The sequence below is a fragment of the Ochotona princeps genome, chromosome 10 (assembly GCF_030435755.1).
Source record: "Ochotona princeps isolate mOchPri1 chromosome 10, mOchPri1.hap1, whole genome shotgun sequence".
Lineage (NCBI taxonomy): Eukaryota > Metazoa > Chordata > Mammalia > Lagomorpha > Ochotonidae > Ochotona > Ochotona princeps.
The window spans coordinates 59,477,645-59,501,020 of NC_080841.1; the positions used below are offsets into that span (position 1 = coordinate 59,477,645).

At 39.1% G+C, this 23,376-nt stretch overlaps 1 protein-coding gene across 1 annotated transcript in view; it reads left to right on the forward strand.

The window, feature by feature from the left end:
- The window catches only part of ITIH5 (inter-alpha-trypsin inhibitor heavy chain 5), an 87,025-nt gene that overhangs the window by 8,889 nt on the left and 54,760 nt on the right, over positions 1–23,376 (forward strand). The window contains exons 2-5 of the mRNA XM_058668901.1: positions 3,007–3,051; positions 15,932–16,095; positions 17,642–17,743; positions 22,636–22,886. Coding sequence (XP_058524884.1) covers positions 3,007–3,051; positions 15,932–16,095; positions 17,642–17,743; positions 22,636–22,886 — 562 coding nt within the window. The remainder of the gene's footprint in view (positions 1–3,006; positions 3,052–15,931; positions 16,096–17,641; positions 17,744–22,635; positions 22,887–23,376) is intronic.

Below are 23,376 nucleotides of genomic sequence, written 5' to 3' on the forward strand. Positions count from 1 at the left end.
TTATTTGTGAAAAGCAGAAAAAATATACAGAAGATTAAAAGAAAGATAACTCAATCATCCAAAGATGATATCCATTAGCATTTTGATGCACAGTCTACAGCTGAAAATCACTTATTCTCCCACAAATGGAATCATGTTAAATATAGCATCTTGTTACCTGCTTTAGCATTTGCAATATGTGTCATGAGCATATGTGTTAGGGTAGGCTAGGTTGTGCTGGTGTGACAAATAGCCCCAAACCTCAGTTTCTAAAATAGCAAGCTTATATTTCTTGCTTTCACTACTCGTCTGCTTTGGGTTGGCACTGAAACAAATATGCATGTTACAGTCAGTTGTGAATTTGGGCTTATTGGAGCAGCTCCCATTTGGATGTTGTTAATTACTGTGCCAGAGGCAGAAGAGCTGTGAAGCATGCAACATCTGCAATTTAATTCTTGTCTCAGAAGTGATAGATGCCACTTACATTAATCACTTACTCACCAGATATAGTTGTGTGGCCCCCCACCCACCCCCAAGAGGGTAATCCTCCTGGCAGAGAGCTAGAAAAATATGTGGTGGACAGCATTGAAGCCCAGGGAAATGAACATTGCTGATATTGTAAACACAGATCTGCACCCCTGTTTTCAACAGCTGTGTTGAAAGTAATATATCATGATGTATTTAACCACTTTTTTTAAAGGATATTTCAGGCTGTTTCTAATTATAAAAAACTGTTTGAAAAGTTACAAAGAATTTTCTTGTACAGAAATTTTTTTAACTGATCTCCCCACATAATTTTTTGTAAACAGAATTCCTAAGTTGAGAAATATACATATTGGTGAGAATGTAAAATGTGAGTCTATTTGGAAAACAGATTGACAGTTTCTTGAAAAGTTAGTTAGAAATCTCACTTCTAGAAAAGCAAAAACATATTTCCAACACAAAGGATTGACTGTAAGAGCTCATTCAATGTTCATTTGAGTTCTATCTTATTCATTATAACTTAAAGGTGGAAGTAACCCAAAGTCCATCAAGCGTGAATACATGAAATGTAGTACTGTATATCCAGACAATGGAATATTATTCAGACACAGAAAGAAATGAATCTCCAATACATGGCTACAGCATGGATGAACCCTGAAATGTTATGCTAAGTGAAAAAGTACCGTTCATAAAAGATCTTATACTGTATGGTTCCGTTTATATGAAATATACAGAATGGGCAAAACCTCAAGAGAGAGATGATTAGTGGTTCCTAAAGCTAGGATTAAGGGAAAACTGGAAGATGGTAGCAAAAGATTGCATGATTGCTTCTTGGGATAATAAACATGTCCTAAATCTATGTGGTTATGATTACACAACTCTGTATGTATAGTAAAAACAGTTGCTTATGCATTTTAAATGAATGAATTTTATTGTGTATAAACTATAGCTCATAAAACTGCTTTGAAATATGCAGGGTATATTTTTCTGAGTTTTGATCTACATTGTCAGACTGTTTTACATATAATATGAACATTTTACAATTTCTGTTATTAAAACAGATTTGTTAAGAGTGATATTTAGTAACCATTGTGTATTTATTTTAATTGAAATTCATTCTTGCCTTTTAAAGATTTATACTCATTCAAAAGAGAGAGGAGACAGGGGAGGAAGTAGGAAAGGAGAAAGGCATGGAGCGAGGGAGAGATACCCTTCAGATGCTAGTTTACTTCTCAGATGCCCACAGCAACCAGGTCTGTGCCTGTGTCTCTCACGTGGTCTTAGAACTTAACTCTGAACTTGAGCCAGCATCATTAGCTCGCAGAGTTAGAACTGGCAGGAAGCTGTAATTTTAAGTGGAGCTGGAACTTTAACCCAGGAACTTCAATATGGGATACAGATACCCCAAGAAGCATCTCAGATTTACTAATGGATTTTTCTTTTAAAGCAAAGATGACTTTTCACCTTCCTATGTCACTCCTCTGCATGTAGGAAAATAAAATAAACCATCCATCTGGCTGGTACAATGGCTCAACTGGATAATCTGCCACTTCCAACCTTGGCATCCTATATCAGTGCCAGTTCATGTCCCGGCTGTTCACTTCCCATCTAATTCCTTGCTTGTGGCCCAAGAAAGCAGTGGAAGATGGGCTAATGCCTTAGGACTCTTCACCCATGTGGGAGACCTGAAAGAGGCTCCCAGCTCTTTGCTTCACATTGGTTCAGCTATGGCTGTTGTGGCTAGTTGGGAAGTGAACCAGTAGATGAAAGATCTTTATTTCTGTCTCTCCTTCTCTCTGTAAATCTACCTTTCTAATAAAAAATATCTTTAAAAAAAAAAACAGATTAAAGCACAGTAAGAGGAGCTGATGTGGTGACTCAGCAGGATTAATTCTCCACCTACAAATGCTGGCATCCCATATGGGATGTTCTCTGGTTATGGCTTTGGAAAGACCCAAATCCTTGCATCTTTGCATCCATGTGGGAGACTCAGAAAAAGGTCCTGACATGGATCAGCGCAGCTCTGGCTGTTGTGGCCAATTGGGGGAGTGAACCAGTAGAGGGAAGATCTTTCTCTCTTTGTCTCTTCTCTCTGTGAATCTTCCTTTCCAATAAAAATAAATCTTTAAAATAAAACAGTAAAAAAAATTCAAAATAGATTGCTTTACTTGCAGAATTTCTCCTGGAATTGTTGGGTTCAATAGTCAGCACAACAAATTAAGACTGAGTAGCTTTCCCTTTTGCAATAGACACAACAACAGAAGGCTTAATTTCAAGTCAGAAATGAGGAGGGAACAGAATACACATATTCTAGTAATTTTGTCATTCTTGTCATTTCATCCATTCTCCATGAACATCTTTGACAATGTGCAGTTGAGTAGGTGACGTGGTCTCATGGATTAAAGTTAACCAGGTGGAGAGAGATGAATGCTAAGTGAGGCCTGGGAACAAACTTACAGAAGGTCAAAATAGCTTTTCAGATGGAGAGTCCTTTGGGTGGATTATACCTCACAATCACATTTCATGTCTTCTCTCTTTCTGTAGGTTGGCCTTAGGGTCCCCAGGCAAGTGAGGCTGTTGCAAAGGCTGGTAAGTATTCTCTGGGTGTAAGGCAGTTTGGTTTGCTCATCTTTTTGTTTATTTTGAATCCAGTACCAACTTTGTTTATGGTCCTCCAGTGCTTTTCAAGCTGTTTGTGGAAGAATCCTATTGTGAAATAGCATGGCCAGTTCTTTCACAGGCTTTGTTAAATGCGTTTCTTCTTTCTGGAAAGAGACTTGATTATTTTAGCAGGACCGTAAGGACAAAATATGAAGTTTAATTTTTTTAAACCTTCTAAACATAACATTTACAAAGTGTTATTCTTATTTAGGAAATAGGAAATGAAGGTTTTGTTGTGAGCTACTATAAATTAAAGCAACCGGAATTCACATTTATGTATTAAAGCTTTATGGAGAGGGAAATTGGGCAGATGCTCAATGCATCTTGGAAGCTAGTAGATTGGAAGCTGGGCAAAAATTTAGAGATTCTGAAAGTATATCTGAAACCATTTTAGCTCTGTTTTATGAGAGTGGATGCTGCAAAATAGCAAAACATAGGGTCCTGCCTTTAGGTTCTGGTGAGACATTGACCCAAGACATGCCTACCTCTAGCTGGTGTGTGAGTAAATTCAGGTTTTTTATCAGTACTGATGTCACAATCATTCCCATATTTGTTTACACTGTGACTCTGTTTTTTTTAAATTTTATGTTTGATTTCATTTTCCTTCTTTCTTCCATTTACTTTCCCATCTGTTAGCCAAGTATTAATTTTTTTGTTTTTATACATGTTCACAAAATCATGGGATAGCCATACATGTACATAAACATGTCAACATTTGTGAATCATATGAAATTTTACTTTGATTTCCTGCTAATGTGATCATATGTTACCCTCTTGTGGATGTTGGTAGAAAATAGATTCCTGGACTGCAGAAAAGGGTGACTTTTACTCACAGTCCTAGTATACTTACAGCATCAGTAGTCTGAACATTTGTGCCTTCCCCAGTTGTTGTTAGAGAGCCACATGACATCCCCATATGTTATTGGTTACGTTACACGAGAGGAAATGTCTACTTGATCTTTGTCCCTGGTAGGAGCTGTTCTTTTATTGTTCTAGATTACTCGCCCTCAGCTCCTGAAGCAGAAATCATTTGACTTCAAAGGATGCTCATTATACAAACATTCTTGAAAATATTTTTCAGAATAAAGACAGCTAGTGCCTCTGTTAATATAATGTGTACATATGTCTGACACATGGAGAACAGTTCCCCAAGAATGTATCACAATCTAGCAATGCTTTGTCAATGACTGGTCACATACATGACAGTGGTCTATACAACATTATATTAACTGGTGACATGGTAACTTTCTTAGTTATGTGATGTTCACACAGCAATGGAATTGCCAAGAGATTCATTTCTCAGAATGAGATCCCTATAATTCACGATGAAGGGTTGTAAATCCAAGGAAGACTTAAAATTTAATGGAAACATGGAGCTATTGAGAACATGCGTTTTTCATGAGGTTGTTTGAAGGCTTTTCATACAAATTTATGAATTAGCTTCTTCATTCATTCAATAGTTTTGTTATTTTGGCTGCCAGCTGTCTGTCCAGTCCTGTTCTTGGTATTGGAGATACAGCAATAATGAACATTGAGACTGAATTCTGAAAGGTGCAGATAGATGCCAGAGACCAATGCTTAATTGAGAAGATGACCAACACCACAGCGAAACAGAAGAGCAGTGAGAGAAGGGGATGAGGAATCTGACACATTACTATATGTGAGGTTTTTGATCATTGCTTTGACATAGTGGAGATGTAAGACAGCCAATGTTTACTGAGTGTATACTATGTGTTGGCCATGTACTTTATGTGTCATAACTCAATTACTCTTAAAATAACATTTGAAACATTTTACAGAAGAGAAAACTAAGATTCAGAGAGCTTGAGTAATCATTCTTCCAAGATTACAAACTGTCTCTTCTATTCCTTGATATCTTCTTTTTTTATTAATTTATTTTATGATACTGCTCCATAGGCTCTGGGATTTCCTCTCCCCCCTCAGTCTCTTCCCTCATTGATTTCTCCTATATTATTACAATGGAATATTCCTTCAAAAACAGTCATAAGTCCATCATTTTGCTATTTAAGTGTATCTTAACATTGTAGGTATGGACAATGGAAGAGTCCAGAATCCTATTGTCAAGATATAGTTAACAGTTTCATGGGAAGTCCATCTTTGATTTGGAAGTTACTGCTTTGTATCTTCACATCTCGATATGACAATTTCTATCATACAGTTCCTCTGGACGACTATATATATATATGCATGTTTGCCTATTAATCTTGTATTTTGCATGAAGAGTGCCTTATATCAGAGACTTATATAAAAGTCTGCTGGTTTACTTCCCAAATGGCCACATGGCCAGGGTGTGGCCAGACCAAAGCCAGGAGCCAGTAGTTTCATCAGGATCACTTCTGTGGGTGGCAAAGGTCTAAGACTCAGGCCACCCAATGCTGCTTTTCCTGGGTCATTCATAAGGAGCTGGGTTGGAAGTAGAGCAGCATTCATATGGAGAGCTGACATCACAGGCACTGTCCACTGCAACACCACATCCCCTTATCCTTGTTTTCATCAGCATTACCTTATTTGGGTTTACACATTTCCAAAAAAGGTGAATAATGCTTCCATGTTGTTTATATCACATAATTGATAGAGCTTTCAGTTTGTTTACAGTCTTACTCACCTATAAACAATGCCATAATCTTTTGTTTATTCTACTGCGTGGATGTTTTTATTTCATGGCTTAGTTTTTCAGTAAAAGGATTATTAATTTAATGTGCATGTGCATTTGAAATTTTGATAAGTATTGTCATTACTTTTTGAATGCTACTGATGTTATCTGTATTAATTCCATTTTCAGCGATGATGAATATGTAGATTGCTTTGTATTATCAATGTAATTATTCTTTTTGATTTGTTTTATCAAGTGATATCTCATTGTTTAACTTGCACTTCTCTGATTACTTACAGATTTGGCCATTTTCAAATATAGTTGTTAGACACACAGAGTGGTTCTTCTATGCACTGTCTTTTTTAGATCCTTTGACTGTCTTTCTGTTGCATTTTTTATCTCCCAGGTTTAAACTTGTCAAAGATTTGTACACAAGATACCCTGTGTCTTTCAAATTATAAGAGCCTTCCTAGAATCTTTGTCTGTTAACTTCATTTGCCACATAAAAGCCTTTTTTCTTCCTTCCTTCCTTCCTTCCTTCCTTCCTTCCTTCCTTCCTTCCTTCCTTCCTTCCTTCCTTCCTTCCTTCCTAATTTAAACGTAGGGAGTACAAAATACATAGATGGAGATAGACAAAATCTTCTTCTTCCCTCATGAAGTTCCCACAACAGCTGATGCTGGGCCACACTGAAACTAAGAGCCTTGGTTGCAATTTAGATTTTCACATGGGTGGCAGGAATACAAGTACTCGAGTCATCATATGCTGTCCTCCAGGCTGCATCCTTGTGGGAAGGTAGAATGAGGACCAGGGCCAGGACTCAAACCTATGCACTCTAATGTAGGATGTGGGTACCCCAAGCAGCTGTTTAGTGCATCAAATGCCCACAGCTGTCATATAAAAGCTTTATGTTCTTAAGTAGCAAATGTTTATCTTTTCCTTTATAGCCTCTAAACTACCAGATTTAGTTAGATTTTCTTGAACCCTTGGTTTAGAATCACTTTTAATATTAAAATCTCATTTTCTGTATGTGCTATAGAATTTTAGTGTGAACCTATTGACCAGAGTGAACTTTTGTGCAGTGCATCTGGCACATGCTCTCTAAGATGGTTGTCCTCAGTGGCTCTCTGGCACCTTTAGCATAAACCCCAAGCGCATCTAAGGTCCTGGATAATCGTGCTTCTGCATTCTCTGAACCTTGCTCACCCTGTGAGTCTCTTGTTCTGTGCTCTTAACATCTTCCACTACTTGGAGTTCTCTGAATGTTCTGTATTTCAGCAAATGAATAGAAAATGTAAGGAAACAGCTGGTCCTCTGTTACTCTTGCCAGGATCACAGGGCTTTGCTTGAGTTTATTCTTCATTGGTTAAATATGCCTTTCATGAAATTGTGTAGATTGCACACACACAAATTGCATATGGTTTGGTAAACAGGATGATCTTTGGTCTGAGATTCCCTGGTGCTTAGCAGATACTGGTCTGGTTTTCCTTATAGGATTCATGAGGACTGTTTGACCTCTCACAACAGCTTCGTCTTGGCAGCTTCTTCAGAGCAAAAATTCTAATATTTGCATTGCAGATTTATTTCCATCAGATGTGGGAAGACACACAGGCACAATGATTGTCACGAAGGAAGGAGTTTATACTCACTGACTCCTAGAAACAAGAACCAAGACATACCATACAGTGCTACCTGGGGGAAGCAGCAGGGACAAACAGAACGCACAAGTGAAGGTGGAAGGGTGCAGGTGGCAAGTGGTCACTGTTTATTCCCCCTCTCCCCTATGGTCAGGATTGAGTAGACAGTGTATGGAATAAATTAAGGATTAAATACTTTATCCTGCTAGCAAGCAGGCTCTGGGCTATAGTGGTGTCCTTATTGTCCAGTTTCTGGCTTGACTTGATATAGAGGAGATGACTGTGTGGGACTGTTTGGTTTATAAATAAAAGGTGTGCTCTCTGGGGAGTTGTTTGCTTTCCGCAGGAGCAAACAAGCTTGATAGTCTGCTGCGTCAAAGCCCCACATGCCACAGCATCAAGGCCATGTAAAGTACTGTCAGTAGAGCATGGGCATGGTTACCTGGCAGAGAGCTAGTTGCACTTGTATTGAATTGTCCACACCCAGTTCTAACTGCCCTAGTGTATCCTTTTCTGCATAAAATGATAATTGCATCTTGTATTTCTTCCCTACTAAATATGAGACTGCTGAGGAGAAGGTACAGCCATAAGCAGATGGCTGAGAGATGGTGCATCTTATGTCTGCAGAGCAGTGAAATTCTTCCCTAAGATGGTAGTACTGTTCTCAGGAAAGCACCCTGGTCTCTCGCTTCATACAAGAGCATAGCATGTTATTTTTCTCAAGAAGAGGCATTAAGAATACTAAAGATTTTTAAATCCAAAGTCACTGAAATGCCACAGTCCAGTCTTTCCTTGTATAAATGAGGGAGAACAGAGATATTTCAGGAGAGAGCCTAACAGAATGCCTCCTGGATGATCCCTTCTAGAGATCACTAAGGCATTTCTAGACTAAAGTAAAACAACAAAAGGTTAACTTTCTAGGAAGAAACACAGTGGCCTACTCATTCCTCAGTTACATTTCCAGATGGCATCTTGGGTAATTCAGGACATCCTCTGGGTGGCTTCATTTTAAGTGACTGGTATGATTCATCCAAAAACCTTTAGTCCCTGACCAGCTAATTAAGACACTCCCTGGCTCAAACGACTTTTCCATCTGTTTTGTCTTTGTAGGAAAAAATAATGAAGAAATCATATGATGTCACAGGATTTTTTTGATCTCTTATTTTCCAGTTGACATCTCAAAACAAAATGATTACCTAAATATAAATATGGGAAGCGTGTTGGATTTTGAAGAACTATGCAATAGGAAAATTTGAGGCAACTGTTTCATATCCTTCCTTTGAGAACCAGTTTTATGAACTCTGTAGTTTAGAGTTCTGGGGTGTGTGTGTGTGTGTGTGTGTGTGTGTGTGTGTGTATGTGTGACTTTTGACTCTATTTGTCCAATTTACTTCTCATAAAGCACTGTGTTTTCTAACTAAGCTGGTCTATTCAGTGTTTCAGAAACGTGCTGTGATTCATTTCCACTTCCATATTTTCTGTGTTCTTACAGCATTCTTTTTGTTCTCCTTAACCAAATAGAAATTCTATATCTAGCTTAAACAATTTCTTTTTACTTTTACAGGCTCAACTAATTTAACTTTCTTCAAAACTCTAGAAAAATCTTATAGTCAAAACTTTACTTTCTCTCTCTTTCACACACACACACACATGCAAATTACACACCATTCTTTATATCCTTATCTCTATATATTTGTGTTTTTATATATTCTGCATTTTCTTCCTAATCTTTTATAAAAGCCATGAGAGAAGGAGCTACCTGTAGTATTTCCTCCCCAAAGTCCATAAACTTAACTCTATAACAGTGCTTAAGAAATACTACCTCCTTATTTTTTCTATTTTGAGATATATATTTTTCTTAAGTTTGTCAAGATATGGAAAATTGAATTTTATAAATTTTTGTAAGTTTTGTAGTTTTTATAAGTTTTAAGTTGAAACATTTAGAGATGGAGAAAAAAGAGAGAGAGAGTGAGCGTCCATCTTCACATTCATTCCCCAAATGGCTACAGTGGCTGGAGCTGAGCCCATCTAAAGTCAGGAGTCAGGAGCTGCTTCCAGGTCTCCCAAGTGAATGCTGGTGTCCAAGGCCTTAAGCCATTCTCTACTGCTTTCCCTACCATAAGCAGGGAGCTGCATCACGAAGTGGACCCAAACTGGTGCCTGTAGAAGATGCTATTAATGCAAGTGGAGGATTACCTTGCTATACCCCCACACTGACGTGTGTGTGTGTGTGTGTGTGTGTGTGTGAGTGTGTGTGTGTGTTTAGGTTATTCTTTATGCTAAGAACTGTTGGTAAGAGAAAAAGAACCTATGGTTTCCAAATATAAAGGGTGTAGGGGTAAGGGATTGGTAGTTAGGGCTTTAAAGATGTGCACATAATCTATTCTGGTAGACTCTAGATCAACAGTGCTGCATCAAAAGGACAGGCTGTGGTATAAAAGTAATAGGAGGGTCTCCTGGGATAGCAGTAACTTGGATGAAGCAGTAAAACTAAAATAGTTTCTTGAAACATTTCTTAGCCTGTCTCTTGGGCCCACAAAGTATGCTTTGTATTCTTGATGTAATAATATGGAAAATTCTACTAGTTCCATAATCTTAAGGCATATGAAAATTGGTATAATGTACTGAATATGTTTGACATGTATCTCTTAATAATCAAGTTTTTAAAAAGATTTATTTATTTATTCTATTACAAAGTCAGATATACAGAGAGGAGGAGAGACAGAGAGGAAGATCTTGCATCCGATGATTCACTCCCCAAGTGAGCGCAATGGCTGGTGCTGCGCCAATCCAAAGCCAGGAACCAGGAGCTTCTTCCTGGTCTCCCACACGGGTGCAGGGTCCCAAAGCTTTGGGCTGTCCTTGACTGCTTTCCCAGGCCACAAGCAGGGAGCTGGATGGGAAATGGAGCTGCCGGGATTAGAACCAGTGCCCATATGGGATCCTGGGGCGTTCAAGGCGAGGACCTTAGCCGCTAGGCCATGGCGCCGGACCCAATAATCAAGTTTTAAGTTCAGCATTTACTGCATATCTCACTACTAAAAACTAGGCAACGTGGCTACAGAAAATAATCCTGTTGTGTCAATGGACAATTTTTAATCATTTAAAATTAGTCCTGGACCAAGACTAGACTGAAGGAGCTATACTTCACTTGGACTGCTCTGTAGCCAGAGCTGTCAACTTCTGTTCAACTAAGAGGAAAGTTAACAGGGGTTCCCTGAAGTAGTACTCCACTTTTGTATAGAGGAATTGATAGGTTGATAAGAATAATTATTGATAAAAGTCACAATATGATAACCATGAAGAATGCATTCATCTTAATGACCTTAATGTTTATAGTTCAACAGAAGATAAAGGAAGATCATAAGCAACTTTTGAATCAGCAACAATGACTATTTTGTATCCTATTGCTTATCTAGGAATTATCATCCTAATAGACTTCAAAAGCTAGGCTGGAAATCAAGAGAAATTGTCTCGCGTTTTAATTTACTTCCTCTGTTTGCATGACCTGGCCAAGTCACATAGTGAGTGACTTTGGCTGCACAGGTGAAATGAAGAGACTAGACTTGAATGTCTCTTTTTCTTTATACTTTGTCTTTCTTATTTATACTATAACTTCTACTGAAAAGATATGAAGGACATTTTTCAATGTGTAGACTTGTAGTTTACAAAGCTAAAAAAAATAATGTGTAGAGATCAGAAACATGTAGAACTTGAAATAACCAATGGAATGCCCCAATTCAACCTAAGGACAAGTCACACCAAAGTAGGGTTGTAAATTCAAATATCATCAGGGATGAATCGTATATTCCCAGGTTCTTTTGATGCATAAAAATCCTCTGTGAAACTCCACAGGTTAAAGTATCAGCCTTTTATTGTATCATTTTGTGGAGCAAGAATTGGGTAAGGCTCAGCTGGGTGGCTTTTATGTTGATGATGTTGATGGAGGCGACTCAGCGGACCTTAGCAGGCTGGTGGCTGATCTGAAGGTTTCAGTTCTGCTTCTCTCACAGCAGAGATGGTTTACCTGGGCTTAGCAGTACTGTGTAATATGTCAACCTTACTGAGAGTACTGCAGTTTGAAAAGGGTATGCAAATTTCAGTTCCTTAAATTGTAGAGTAGTAGAGGATATGAACAAGTACATTAGGCTGGGAATAAGATAAGTTCTAGTGAAAACACAGTGATAATGGCTCCTGACTTTTTTCCTTAGTGTCAATTAGACAGCAGGACTCATGTAGGGTGAAAAGGGTGCTGGGCAAATGAAATATGAGTCTGAGCAGAAGTGATGACCACTGTCATCCCCTGAAGATGATCTTGAGCAAATGTGAGCCAGAAATGAGCATTAGAGATTTTTTATGGGAATTTTACCAAGTACTAAATGTTGTTTCCTATACTTGAAAAACTTTGAAAGACTGCAAGTCAAATAAAAATTTCCACAGGCCACAAAATTTGTGATCTCTTTCTAAAATGTACTGATCAATAAAGATATGTAAATAACTATTATCAGAGACACATCTGTTTTAATAGCAAAACACTCTTTCTTAAGGTACAGGTAATGGCAGTTGTAGGCTATGTAGAATATACAATCTCTGAGGACCGAACACAACTACAAAAGTTACTTTAGCACAAAAGCAACCACAGACAGTATATGCATGAACAGATGTGGCTACATTTCAATAAAACTATGTGTAATATACCATGTGGTCCAACTGCCATAGTTTGCCCACCCTTTGGTGTAGCAGAAGTAGAGATCTGAAGGGAAGTTCAAGCACTAATAAGAATAATTGTGGAGATTGGTGGATGGTAGCGGTCAGGCCAATTGAAATATAATTCACTCATAAAATTTAACATCATGGAGCTATTTAAAAAGAATCAAGTAGATGTTTTTGTTCAGTAGCAGATCCAATTTTCCAAAGATGGAAGCCCTTGGATGCTGCACTCCTCCCTCAGGGAGAAGGTCTGTGCTCATCACCCATAAGTGTGTGATCCCGTGACTGTTTTGACCAAGAGTGTATGATGGAAAGAATTCTGTGTCATTTTGGACATTAGGGAATAACCAGCATATAACTGCCACCCCAGGTCTAGGAAAGCTACCTTGTGATCAGTGCAGCATCTTGTTCTCACGTACTTAGTCTAATATAAGAGATTGTTCATGCTATCAGTTAGGCTAAACTTGTCCATTTGGAAGGATCACATAGAAGGGTCTTGGGACAATGGGAGACAGAGAGATGTCAGCCAGCGCTGAGCTAGTTCAGCAGTCCATATTCTAAGCTCCAGCTACGAAATGACTGCCAACAAGCCAGAAATCCTGACCAAACGCTTCTGGAATTCTTGACCCACAGAAAGCGGGAGAGCACACAATGATGGCTGTTGTTTTAGAGCACGTCATCTTAGAGTGATCTGCTATGTAACATGAGGTAACTAGAAAATAGGCAAAGATGAAGAAACTGTGTCATTAGGGGAAGCACAGTTTGTATGGAAGAACATTGCAAATACTGTTATATACTGCCTCTGGCAGTAGGGCTGTGATTTTGGAGTGTTAAAAAGATGAGTTATAAATTTACTTAAAAAAATCCAGCAGTTGGGCCTGGTGCGATGGCCTAGCGGCTAAGGTCCTCGCCTTAATGTGCCCTGGGATCCCATATGGGCACTGGTTCTAATCCCGGCAGCTCCATTTCCCATCCAGCTCCCTGCTTGTGGCCTGGGAAAGCAGTCAAGGACGGCCCAAAGCCTTGGGACCCTGCACCCGTGTGGGAGACCAGGAAGAAGCTCCTGGTTCCTGGCTTTGGATTGGCGCTGCACTGGCCGTTGCAGTCACTTGGGGAGTGAATCATCGGATGCAAGATCTTCCTCTCTGTCTCTCCTCCTCTCTGTATATCTGACTTTGCAATAAAAATAAAATAAATCTTTAACAAGAAAAAGGTTTTAAAAAAATCCACCAATTTGCCATGCTGTTTAGATTTTTTCCATTCTATCCACAGTGTAATTCTCATTGTCTTCACTGAAATTTATTAAATGTTTTTAATAAGATCATTTTGCAGAAACATTTAGTTAAACTCCATCTGAAACTTCTATTTAATTCAAATCACTTCTGAGAAGACAGACATCCTAAGAGACTGGATTTTCATAAAAAATATTTTACAATACAATGATTTCTAAATTCAGGAATACTTTCGTAAATCCTCAGGTTTTGATTAGTGCTTTTTGCTGCAGTCTCTGGATCTCAGTAGTGGATGTCATTGTGGTATTTGGTCAAGTCCTTGCTGTTTGTAGATGAGAAATAAATAAAGAGCTTCTCCTTATTAAGTGACTATAGATTTGTGGTTCTGGAACCTTGGCACACATCAGAGTCACTGACTTGTTCAGGCACTGACAGTTGGGCCTCTCTGGGTTCCGATTCTGTGAGCCTGGGACACAGTCAGACAGACACAAGCATCTCTAACACGTTGCTGGGGGTGTTGATGCTGCTTCTTTGGGGGATCCTCCAACCCCTTTGAGAACAATTTCTTTCAAAAATTTCCTTCTTAGACTAAATTGCAGAATTTCCTTTTTGAGCAAAGATATTTTAAATATTCTTACGCTCAGATTTTTTTGTGAAAAATAAAATCTCCATTTTTTTAAAAAAACTGAGCTCCATATATTTGTTTTCCAACTCTGTAAAGTATAGGCATATTCTTAGCTTATTTTTCTAAGATTTCCTATTTTTTCTGATTTTTGTATTCATATATCACCCATTCTCTAATCATGCTCACAGGTTTGGCACTACTCCGTCTTGTGAATATTTACATATATTCTCAGGTCTGCTTGATATTTATGTCCACTTCTCCAATACCATTTGTAAAACATCTCTTAAACTTTTTGTTGTTTGCTTTGCAGAACATGATTTAAGTCCAATGTTTTGAGTACATTTTTTTTTTAGCAGAATAACTAACTCTCTGTGGTTAGGTAGGATTTTTGGTCACCCTTACTTCAAGAAGCAATGTGCTTTCATATCGACAGTTCATAATCTTGTATGTATTTTGAAATCCAGCGTAGACCCAAAAGTGAATTCATAAGGTAGAAGGGCATTGAAATAAAGATTTCTAGGTAGGCTACAGGCCCAGTAGGATAGGGTACAATGATATTCGAGTAAGCCAATTTTATTCATAATTTATTGAAACCTTGCTGTTATACCCAAGATCAGGCTGGGGTTTGAGCCTGCAAAAATGAGTAACATCTGTTGCTCCGGGGCACCCAGGGGCTCCCAGGGACACCCAGGGGCACCTTACACAATGGTACCAAGAGTAGATTTCAGAGCAGGGAGGATTGAATTCAGATCTCATCTCCATTACTTGCTGGACAAGACCAACAGATGCCCATGCCCTTCCTAACGTTGACTTCCTTCCATCTATAAAATGAGCATAAAGTACCTATTTTCTCTATCTGTCCCAAGACTATAGTAGGTGAATGCATTGTCTTAGTCTGCTTGGGCTTCCATAACAAATTGCCGTAGACCTGGTGTCTAAACAGAAGAGATTTAATTTTATTACAGTTCTGTAAAGCCTAAAATTGGCAGGATTTAGTTTCTGGTGAAAGATTTTCCCCTGATCACCTGCTTGCTGTATGCTCATATAACCTTTACTTGGTGTGAGTACTCAGAGAGAATTGGATCTCTGTCTAGTATTTCCCTAATGCGGGCAAAGTACCTGCTCTGATGGCCTTACCTCTATGACCTGTTTACAGGATCACACTTTCAAATATCATTACCTTGGAGCTTAAGATATCAACATTTGAATCTTTGGGGGACACAATCAACCTGTAATATGCCTTTCAATTGCTTAACTGGTTAAGAAATTAGAAAATTTCTGGAATTAGAAAATTGCTCTGTTAGGAGGGGTTTTCCTCAAGAGTGTTTCTCTTTTGAGGCTTCTGCTAAGAGCTGTCATCAGATGCAGCGCTGTTGTAAGGGCTGGGAAGATAACCCTGTAGAGTTACTCTCAGGAACAACTTAGAAGCCTTGGGGATGAATTTAAGATTTCGGCTTTCCTGTTTCTAGATTCTAACTCCTCAAGAAACACTTTTGAGTTCAATATTGATTCCTATTTGACATTAATCTGCTGGCAGTTCCGGTGGGGAATGTAATTTATTTAAGTGTATACTGAAGTGAAATTGAATAAGTAAGAATTTCACTTAATTTAGTGATCCTGCAAATGTGACCTAGAAGTTGATAACAAAGTGTTGTGTCTGTCACATACTTTACATCTAAATTCCAATAGCTTACTGAATATTTAATCAATGTGTATTTTTCTATGAATTTGCAAATCTTCACTGCTTTCATTCATTAAAGTTAGCTAAAGCGATATGTTTATGTTGTGAATTGGCTGATCACCCAATATTGATTTTGCAAAGTCAAGGGGTGAAAATTGGGGAAATCTAAACAAATCGGAGAAAAGAATCATGTGGAAGATTATTTTCCTTCAGGAAAAAACAACAACATCAAACCAACTTACACCTACCTCCCAATTGTCTGAATTATGCTGTGCCATCACAGAGTGTATTACGTGTTTTACCTCCAACAGAAAACCAAGCCACTGATGACTGAATTCTCAGTGAAGTCCACCATCATTTCTCGGTATGCCTTCACGACAGTTTCCTGCAAGATGCTGAACAGAGCTTCCAATGACCAGGAGATTGAGTTTCAGATGCAGATTCCAGCTGCGGCTTTCATCACTAACTTCACTATGTAGGTGTCATGCTGGACAGAGATTCTTTCTATATGAGAGGTCAGGGTGAACCTGCAGTGATGTGTGGTCCATGGCGTTGTGAGTGTTTGATTCTCCATGGATGGTATATGGAAAAGAAGGTTTCTTTCTTTTTCTCCTCCAATGCACCTCCCTTCTCCTCTCTTTCCCTTTTACTTCTTTGTTAATTCTTCAAATTTTCTCATCTTCCTATATCTTTCATTTACATATCTATTTATTTAAGAAAGGAAAGAGAGGGAAGGAGAGAGAAAGACAGCAAGCAGGCTCCCGTCTGTGGATACACTGCACAAATGCCTGCATCCGTCTGGGTTAGTCCAGGCTGAAGTTGGGAACCAGGAATGCAATCAGAGCCTTCCATATGTCTGCAAGGTCTTGTTCTTGAGGCATTGCCCACTGCCTCTCAGAGTTCTGTGTTAGCTGAAAGTTGGAACCAGGAGCCAGAGCCAGGTGCTGGATTCAGACTTGAAGTGCAATGGGACGTCTTAGTCAGCATCTTATCTGTGAAACACGTTGCCTGTCCTCTTTCCTCTTTACTATCCCTTCTTTTTATTTCCTTCCTTCTCTCCAAAGAAGTGAGTGTCCACTGTGGGCAGGGCCTCTACAGGGGATTGAAAGATTTCCATGACAAGTGCAAGATCACCCTGTTCCAGAAATTCCAGTGGAGCCAATAAGTAAGTTAACTATTAATGAGATAATTTCAGACAATGGATGTTGTAGAGATAACAAGTTGGATGGAAATCTTGCGTAGGTGGAGAAATCATGGAGCAGAATGTTGTTGAGATGGAACAAGGAGACAGAGTGACAGCTAGGATGTACTGATCGAACATCTTTTTCTTCCTGTTTTTTTTCTTTGTTTTACCTCACCTCTTCCTTTTCTTTTTTATTTGAGAAAGAAAGAGAAAGACAAAGGCACTATTAAAAAAAAAAACACATTTGCTGGTTTGCTCCTCAGTGCCCACAATGACTCTCCTGTAGCAAGGAGATGGGAACTCAACCCACATCTCCTATGTAGATAGCAATATTTGAGCCATCATTCCTGCTGTCTCCCATTATCTGCATTAGCAAGAAGCTGAACAGGGCGTGGAGTCTGGGATGGAATTCAGATGCTCTGATATGACATGTAATGGTCTTAACTGGTACCCTAACTACTAAGCCAAATGCCCAGGAGTTGTTCTTCTGACCTAAGAACTAAAGATGTGCAGAATAGGATAGATGTTTGGCTTAGTTTTTTGTCTGGGCAAGGTTCACACTGGGCAAACTGTGGAATTTTGAGCAGATTTGTGATTTTCTCATGGGGAATTACAGAGGCCCCGGGGGATGGGGCTTCCCATTTGGACCTGTTGAAAATCGCCCTAGCACAGAGTGAATGACTCAAGGGTAGTGCCCTGGTATGGAATGTGTTCTTTTTGCCTATCCAAGATGCAAACAAAAATATTTTCTAGGGTTGTCATGGCTATGAGAGCCAAATTTCAATATGCTTGGAACTGTAAACTGGTGGCAACACAGCTGCCTCTTGTGTTTTTTCAGGCTAATTGGAGACAGGGTGTATCAGGGTGAAATTGCAGAGAGAGAAAAGAAGAATGGTGACAGTGTGAAAGAGAAAAGGAATAAAACCACAGAAGAGAGTGGGTAAGTGTTGGGAAGGAGTACATATCCATTTCACCTGAGGGCTAAATTCTCTACCCCTTTGCCTACTCGCCTGATTTACCTCTCTTCCTCCAAATATGTTCTCCTTATTTTTATTAAGTATATACATATTGGCAGCATCAGTAGATCAGTGTCTATGATGAAAGGTCAAACTTTCTTATTCCCAGCCTCAGTTCTCACTTTCAAAAGGCATCTACTTCTTATGCTTCTTGATTTTTTTCTAAATAATAACTCTAAATATCTGATAGATCTTGATTTTGTTTCCTGAATTTTTCATAAAACACTTGCTGACTCTGTCGTGAAGAGGATTTAGCAAATTTACAAAATTACAATTCTTTTTCCCCCTGCATTCCAAATTTTTATCTTATTGTTTTATTTCTTCCTTCAAGAACTAAACAATGCTTAGCATCCTAAGTATGTTATCCCTAAAGCACCCTACACTTTACCTCTTCTTCCATTTCCTATATCCATCTTTGGGTCCCTGAAAATCTATTTTGGAATTGTGAGTTATTAATGTTTAAATTATGATCTGTAACAATACTTTGATTCTATTTTCTCTTTGAACAGATCTGCACAGTTAAAGGCAGTAAATAGCATTGCTTTTTCGTGATTTCATTAAGATTGATTAATTAATATTATATTTCCTTTTTCGCCAGCCACACGTGGAGGCCTCTGCTGTCTGTGTAGAACAGTGATCTTACTATGTGGATGAATTGTTGTGCATCTCTAAACTGTTTTTATTCAATAATCAAATGAAAGAGCTTAAGGAAGTTGATTCTCTAAAAGCATAGACTATCAGAAGCTTAGCTGTGGGAAATCTTTTAGTGGAAATGGATTTCCTGAAACTTGTCTGGAAGATCTGAGCCATGGTTCACTCTGATAGAGAAAAATAACTGAACCCCGGAGCCTCCCACAAGGGATTTTGCAAGCACAGAGTTCTGCCTTTATTTTAATGCTGTTACTCCCCGGGACACAGCATAGGTTGGCAAGCATGGCCTCACACACAGCTCTGCTTTTCTTGAGCCTGTCCAAACTTTTACATTCTGCCTCTCCCACAGTCTTACAATATCCTTCTCTGTGGTTTGTGAGATGCCTCATGGTCCCTTTAGTATGTGGTTCCCCTTGCTGCACCAAGTTGTTAAATTCTAACTAAGTGTGTTTCAAGTGGTTTATCATGATTGTTCAGAATCATGCCACAGTTTAGTTAGGTTGTATGCTTCTTTTTTCCCTGGAGTTTTCAGTTTTTGAAAAACATTTTGTATCAGGATAGTTTTGGAAGTACCAAACAAAAATTGTGAGCTAGCAATACAAAGAGTTCCCGGATATGCTATCTCCATTTCCCTATTAATATTAGCATCTATTAATAACTGTTAATATTAATGACTTTATCACAATTATTTACTACATCCAACTTTCCCCATTTTAAAAATTAAGCTCCATCTATCACTCCCATCTTTCCTAACCTCTAATAAGCAACATTTTGTGTTAAGATTGAGGTTTTGGGCCTCATGCAGTAGCCTAATGGCTAAGATCCTCACCTTGCACATGCCGGGATCCCATGTGGGCACCAGTTCCAATCCCTGCTGTTCCATTTCTCACGCAACTCCTTGCTTGTGGCCTGGAAAAGCAGTTGAGGATGGCCCCAAAAGTGTTGGGATCCTGCACCTGCATGGGAGACCTGGAAGAAGCTCCTGGCTCTTGATTTCAGATCAGATCAGCTTTGGCCATTGCAGTCACTTGGGGAGTGAAACAGCGTATAGAGATCTTTCTCTCTCTGTATCTCCTTCTTTCTGTATATCTGCCTTTCCAATAAAAATAATTTTTTTAAAAAATTGAAGTTTTATTTTTTAAACATTTACTTCTTTTTATTTGAAAGGCAGATTTTTACAGAGAGCTGAAGTTTTCCCATCGTTGGTTTACTCCCCAAATAGCCACGATGGCAAGTGCTGAACTGATCCAAAGCAAAGAGCCAGGAGCTTCTCCTAAGTCTCACACATGGATGTAAGGACCCGAGGACTTGGGTCATCCTCTGCTACTTTTCCAAACTATAAGCCGAGAGCTGGATCAGAAATGGAGCAAATGGAACACGAGGCATTGCCCATATGGGATGCTGGCATGACAGGGTTTAGGATTAGCCTGTGTTGGCGCTGAGTTTTTAAAATATAAAGGAAGAAATATGTGCTATTTGTATTTTTGTGTTAGGTTTCACAGAAAATGATGTCTTTTAGTTGCATCTCCTGGATTTCATCTTTTTTCAGTTGCATAGTGTTCCGGCTGTGTGTGTGTGTGTTTCTATATATAGATATATAGAGATATAGATCACATTTTGTTCATCTGATGAGGCAAACCTTTGTTAATTCTGTGTGTTTGCTGATGTGAACAATACTGCTACAAATATGGTAGAGCAAAAATCTCCTTTATACAATGGATGTATGCCTTTTGGATATACTAAGTAATAAAATTCTGTATCAACTGGCAGTTCCAGTTCTAGCTTTTAAATAAATCACCATACTGTTTTCCACAGTGACTTCACTAATAATTTGTATTTCTCCCAGCAAGTATGTAAGAGTTCTGCTTTCTCCACTTCCTTGCCAACATTTGTTATTCTGTTTTTTTTTTTAAGAGTTATTTTATTTTATTGGAAAGGCAGATTTACGGAGAGAAAGAGACACAGAGATCTTCTTCTGCCCTTTGGTTCATTCCCTCAAGTGGCCACAATGGCCAGAGCTGAGCCAATTCTTTTTTTTTTTTTTTGACTTTTTTTTTTATTAATTATTATGCATTATGTGACAGTTTCATAGGCTCTGGGAATTCCCCCACCCCACCCCACGCCCCTCCCCCCTGGTGGATTCCTCCACCTTGGTGCAGTATTACAGTTCAAATTCAATCAAGATTCTTTCCTTGCAAACATATACCAAACATAGAGTCCAGCTACTTGTTGTCCAGATGGGTTGAACAGTTTCTTGGGGAGACCATTTCTGGTCCGAAGTTAGAGCTGGTAGAATATCATCCCAGTCAATTAAGAGTCCCAATATAACATTAACAGCAATTTGTAACATTATGGAATTGACATGGTTTTGCGTAACCAGTTCTAAGGCAGGGGCCAGGAGCTTCTTCTGAGTCTCGCACTTGGGTTCAGGGGCCCAAGGCCGTGGACTGTCCTCCACTGCTTTCCCAGACAACAAGCAGGGGGCTAGAAGGAAAATGGGCAGCCAGGACACAAACTGGTGCCCATATAAGATTTCAACACATGCAAGGTGAAGATTCTGCCACTGAGCTATTGCGCCAGGGTCCTATTCTCTACCTTTTTTATGATAGTCATTCTGACATGGGTGTGCCCTGGAGTGTCTATTAGCCTTGCCTTTTTTTTTTCTGAAATAGAAAATTAACTTTTGTCGCTATTAATATCTAGCAAGACATTCAAGTCATTTGAAATGATGACAAACAACTGTGATCAAGTTTCCACAAACAATGGCGTCCACATCACTTTAATACCTTGCCAATAGCAATTGAAATACATTGCATATTGAGAGACATTCTGATTTTAGAGATGTAAAAATCTGCATGCATTCATATCCATGAAGTAACTGTCATTGCTTTGCAGTCTTAGTGCAGAACTTTTAGCTGGTATTTCTTTTCATTTTCTTCTGGACAGCTTTGATTATTCCTTTCTATCTGTATTTTCCTCTTTCTTGGTTTTCACCTTTAGTTTGCTGAAGTATATTATGAATTAACGTTTGCAGAATGAATGCATGAGAGGTGAATTTTTCTGAGATCTTGGATTAATATTCGGCTGTATATGGAATGTGAGGTCAAATAACTTTCCTTCTGCATTTTGAGGTATTGCCTCAAATGTCTTATAAAAGTATTACCAATGATATAATGTTAAAATGTTGTTTAATATTCTTTTGACATGTTTCTTCTACCTGATATTGAAATTTGATATCAATATATTTTCATTGATTCTGATTGGTGCTCAGTGAAATTTTCTTTGTTAATACTTGTGTCTCTTTTTAGTTCTGGGAAAGAGGAGTATAGGAAACCCATCAGATTATTCATGCATCAAGGAGTTTTGAGTTAGGCCCCTCGTCATTGCTTTTGGATCACTGCTCACTCCCATCCTTTGGTGCTCACTGAGTCCAGAGCCTATGCTACATGCCAGTTTGATTCTCTGCTTTACTACAACCCCTTCCTGCGTGTTCTGAGATCTAGTTCTTACTCCTCTGACCACTCCTTCCAAGTCTTTAACAATGTTTGTTAAAGTGCCCCTCTTACACTTTTCCCTTGGAGTTAATCCTTGGCTGATCAGTGTATCATCTTGCATCAGAGAACCCTCATTCTAAGTATTGGCAGTATTTAAAAAGATACATGTTTTGCTAAGTTTCACAGTCCTTTATTTTATTTCTCCCTAAACACATCCACCAATCCTCACTAAGGAGTCAAAACCTAATTTATTAACTATTTTAGGGCTACATAAACTGTCAGTATTCATTTGGCTATTCCTGTGGTGGAAGAATGTGGTTTACAACTTGACACCAGAAAAGCTCTCTTCTAGCTGTTCACCCACTTGAATCTCCCCATCCCCTTGCATGGAACATATCTATTTGTGGTTCTTGGGTCTGTCACGAGAGAGACTGAATAGGTCAGTAGTCTTTATTCTCTGCTATGCGATAGTCTTGACTCTTGGTAACCAGCTAGTGCATGTCTTGACTTCTCCTTGCATTGCCCATTTTTATTTTCCCTTCCTAACTGTTGCTTTCTGGTCTGTTTGGCAAGCTGGTTAGGGAAGTGTAGCCACTGTCCCAGGGGACTGAGGGTGCCTGACTTTCTCTTTCTGTCAACACTACCTGTGGTCCTTTTCGAATTCCCGATAGGGAGAAGGGGACGGAAACCTTCCGAGCTGCCATAGTCATTCCCAGCAAGGACAAAGCCTCATTCCTGTTAAGCTACGAAGAGCTGCTGCAGAGACGGCTGGGAAAGTACGAGCATGTGGTGAGCGTGCGCCCCCAGCAGCTGGTGGGGAGGCTCACGGTGGATGTGTCCATTCTGGAGAGATCAGGCATCGCGGAGCTGGAGGTGCTGCCACTTCAGAACAGCAGGCAGAAGGGCAGTGGCCGGGCGGAAGGTGAGTGCTCTTGCCGGGTTTAAACACAAGTTCTGCAGTAACTCAGTGGATTCTTTGCTGTGGTGCCCCTTCCACTAAGGTTTTCAATTTTTGTGGGAATTGAAAAGATAGCAGTCAAACCTGTGCCTCCAGTTTCTTAACAAAAAGGGTCAGTGTCCATCAGATTTAGAAATGTTTAAATTGTTGGATGAGGTATTATGAATGCTATGTGCATTCATCTGCTTCATCTGCTTGATAATGTTTAAAAGACATTTTAAAAGATATTTTAAAAAGATATTTTACTTCAAAGTCAAAGTTACAGAGAAGAGAGAGAAAGAGAAATACATCTTTATCCTGTGGTTCACTCCCCAAATGACTGCAATGGTAAGAACTGAGCCTTTCTGAACCTGGGAGATAGGGAATTCTTCCAGGTCTCCCATGGGGGTGCAGGGGCCTGATGTCTTGGGCCATCCTCCTCCACGTTCCCAGGCTGTTTGCAAGGAGATAGAAG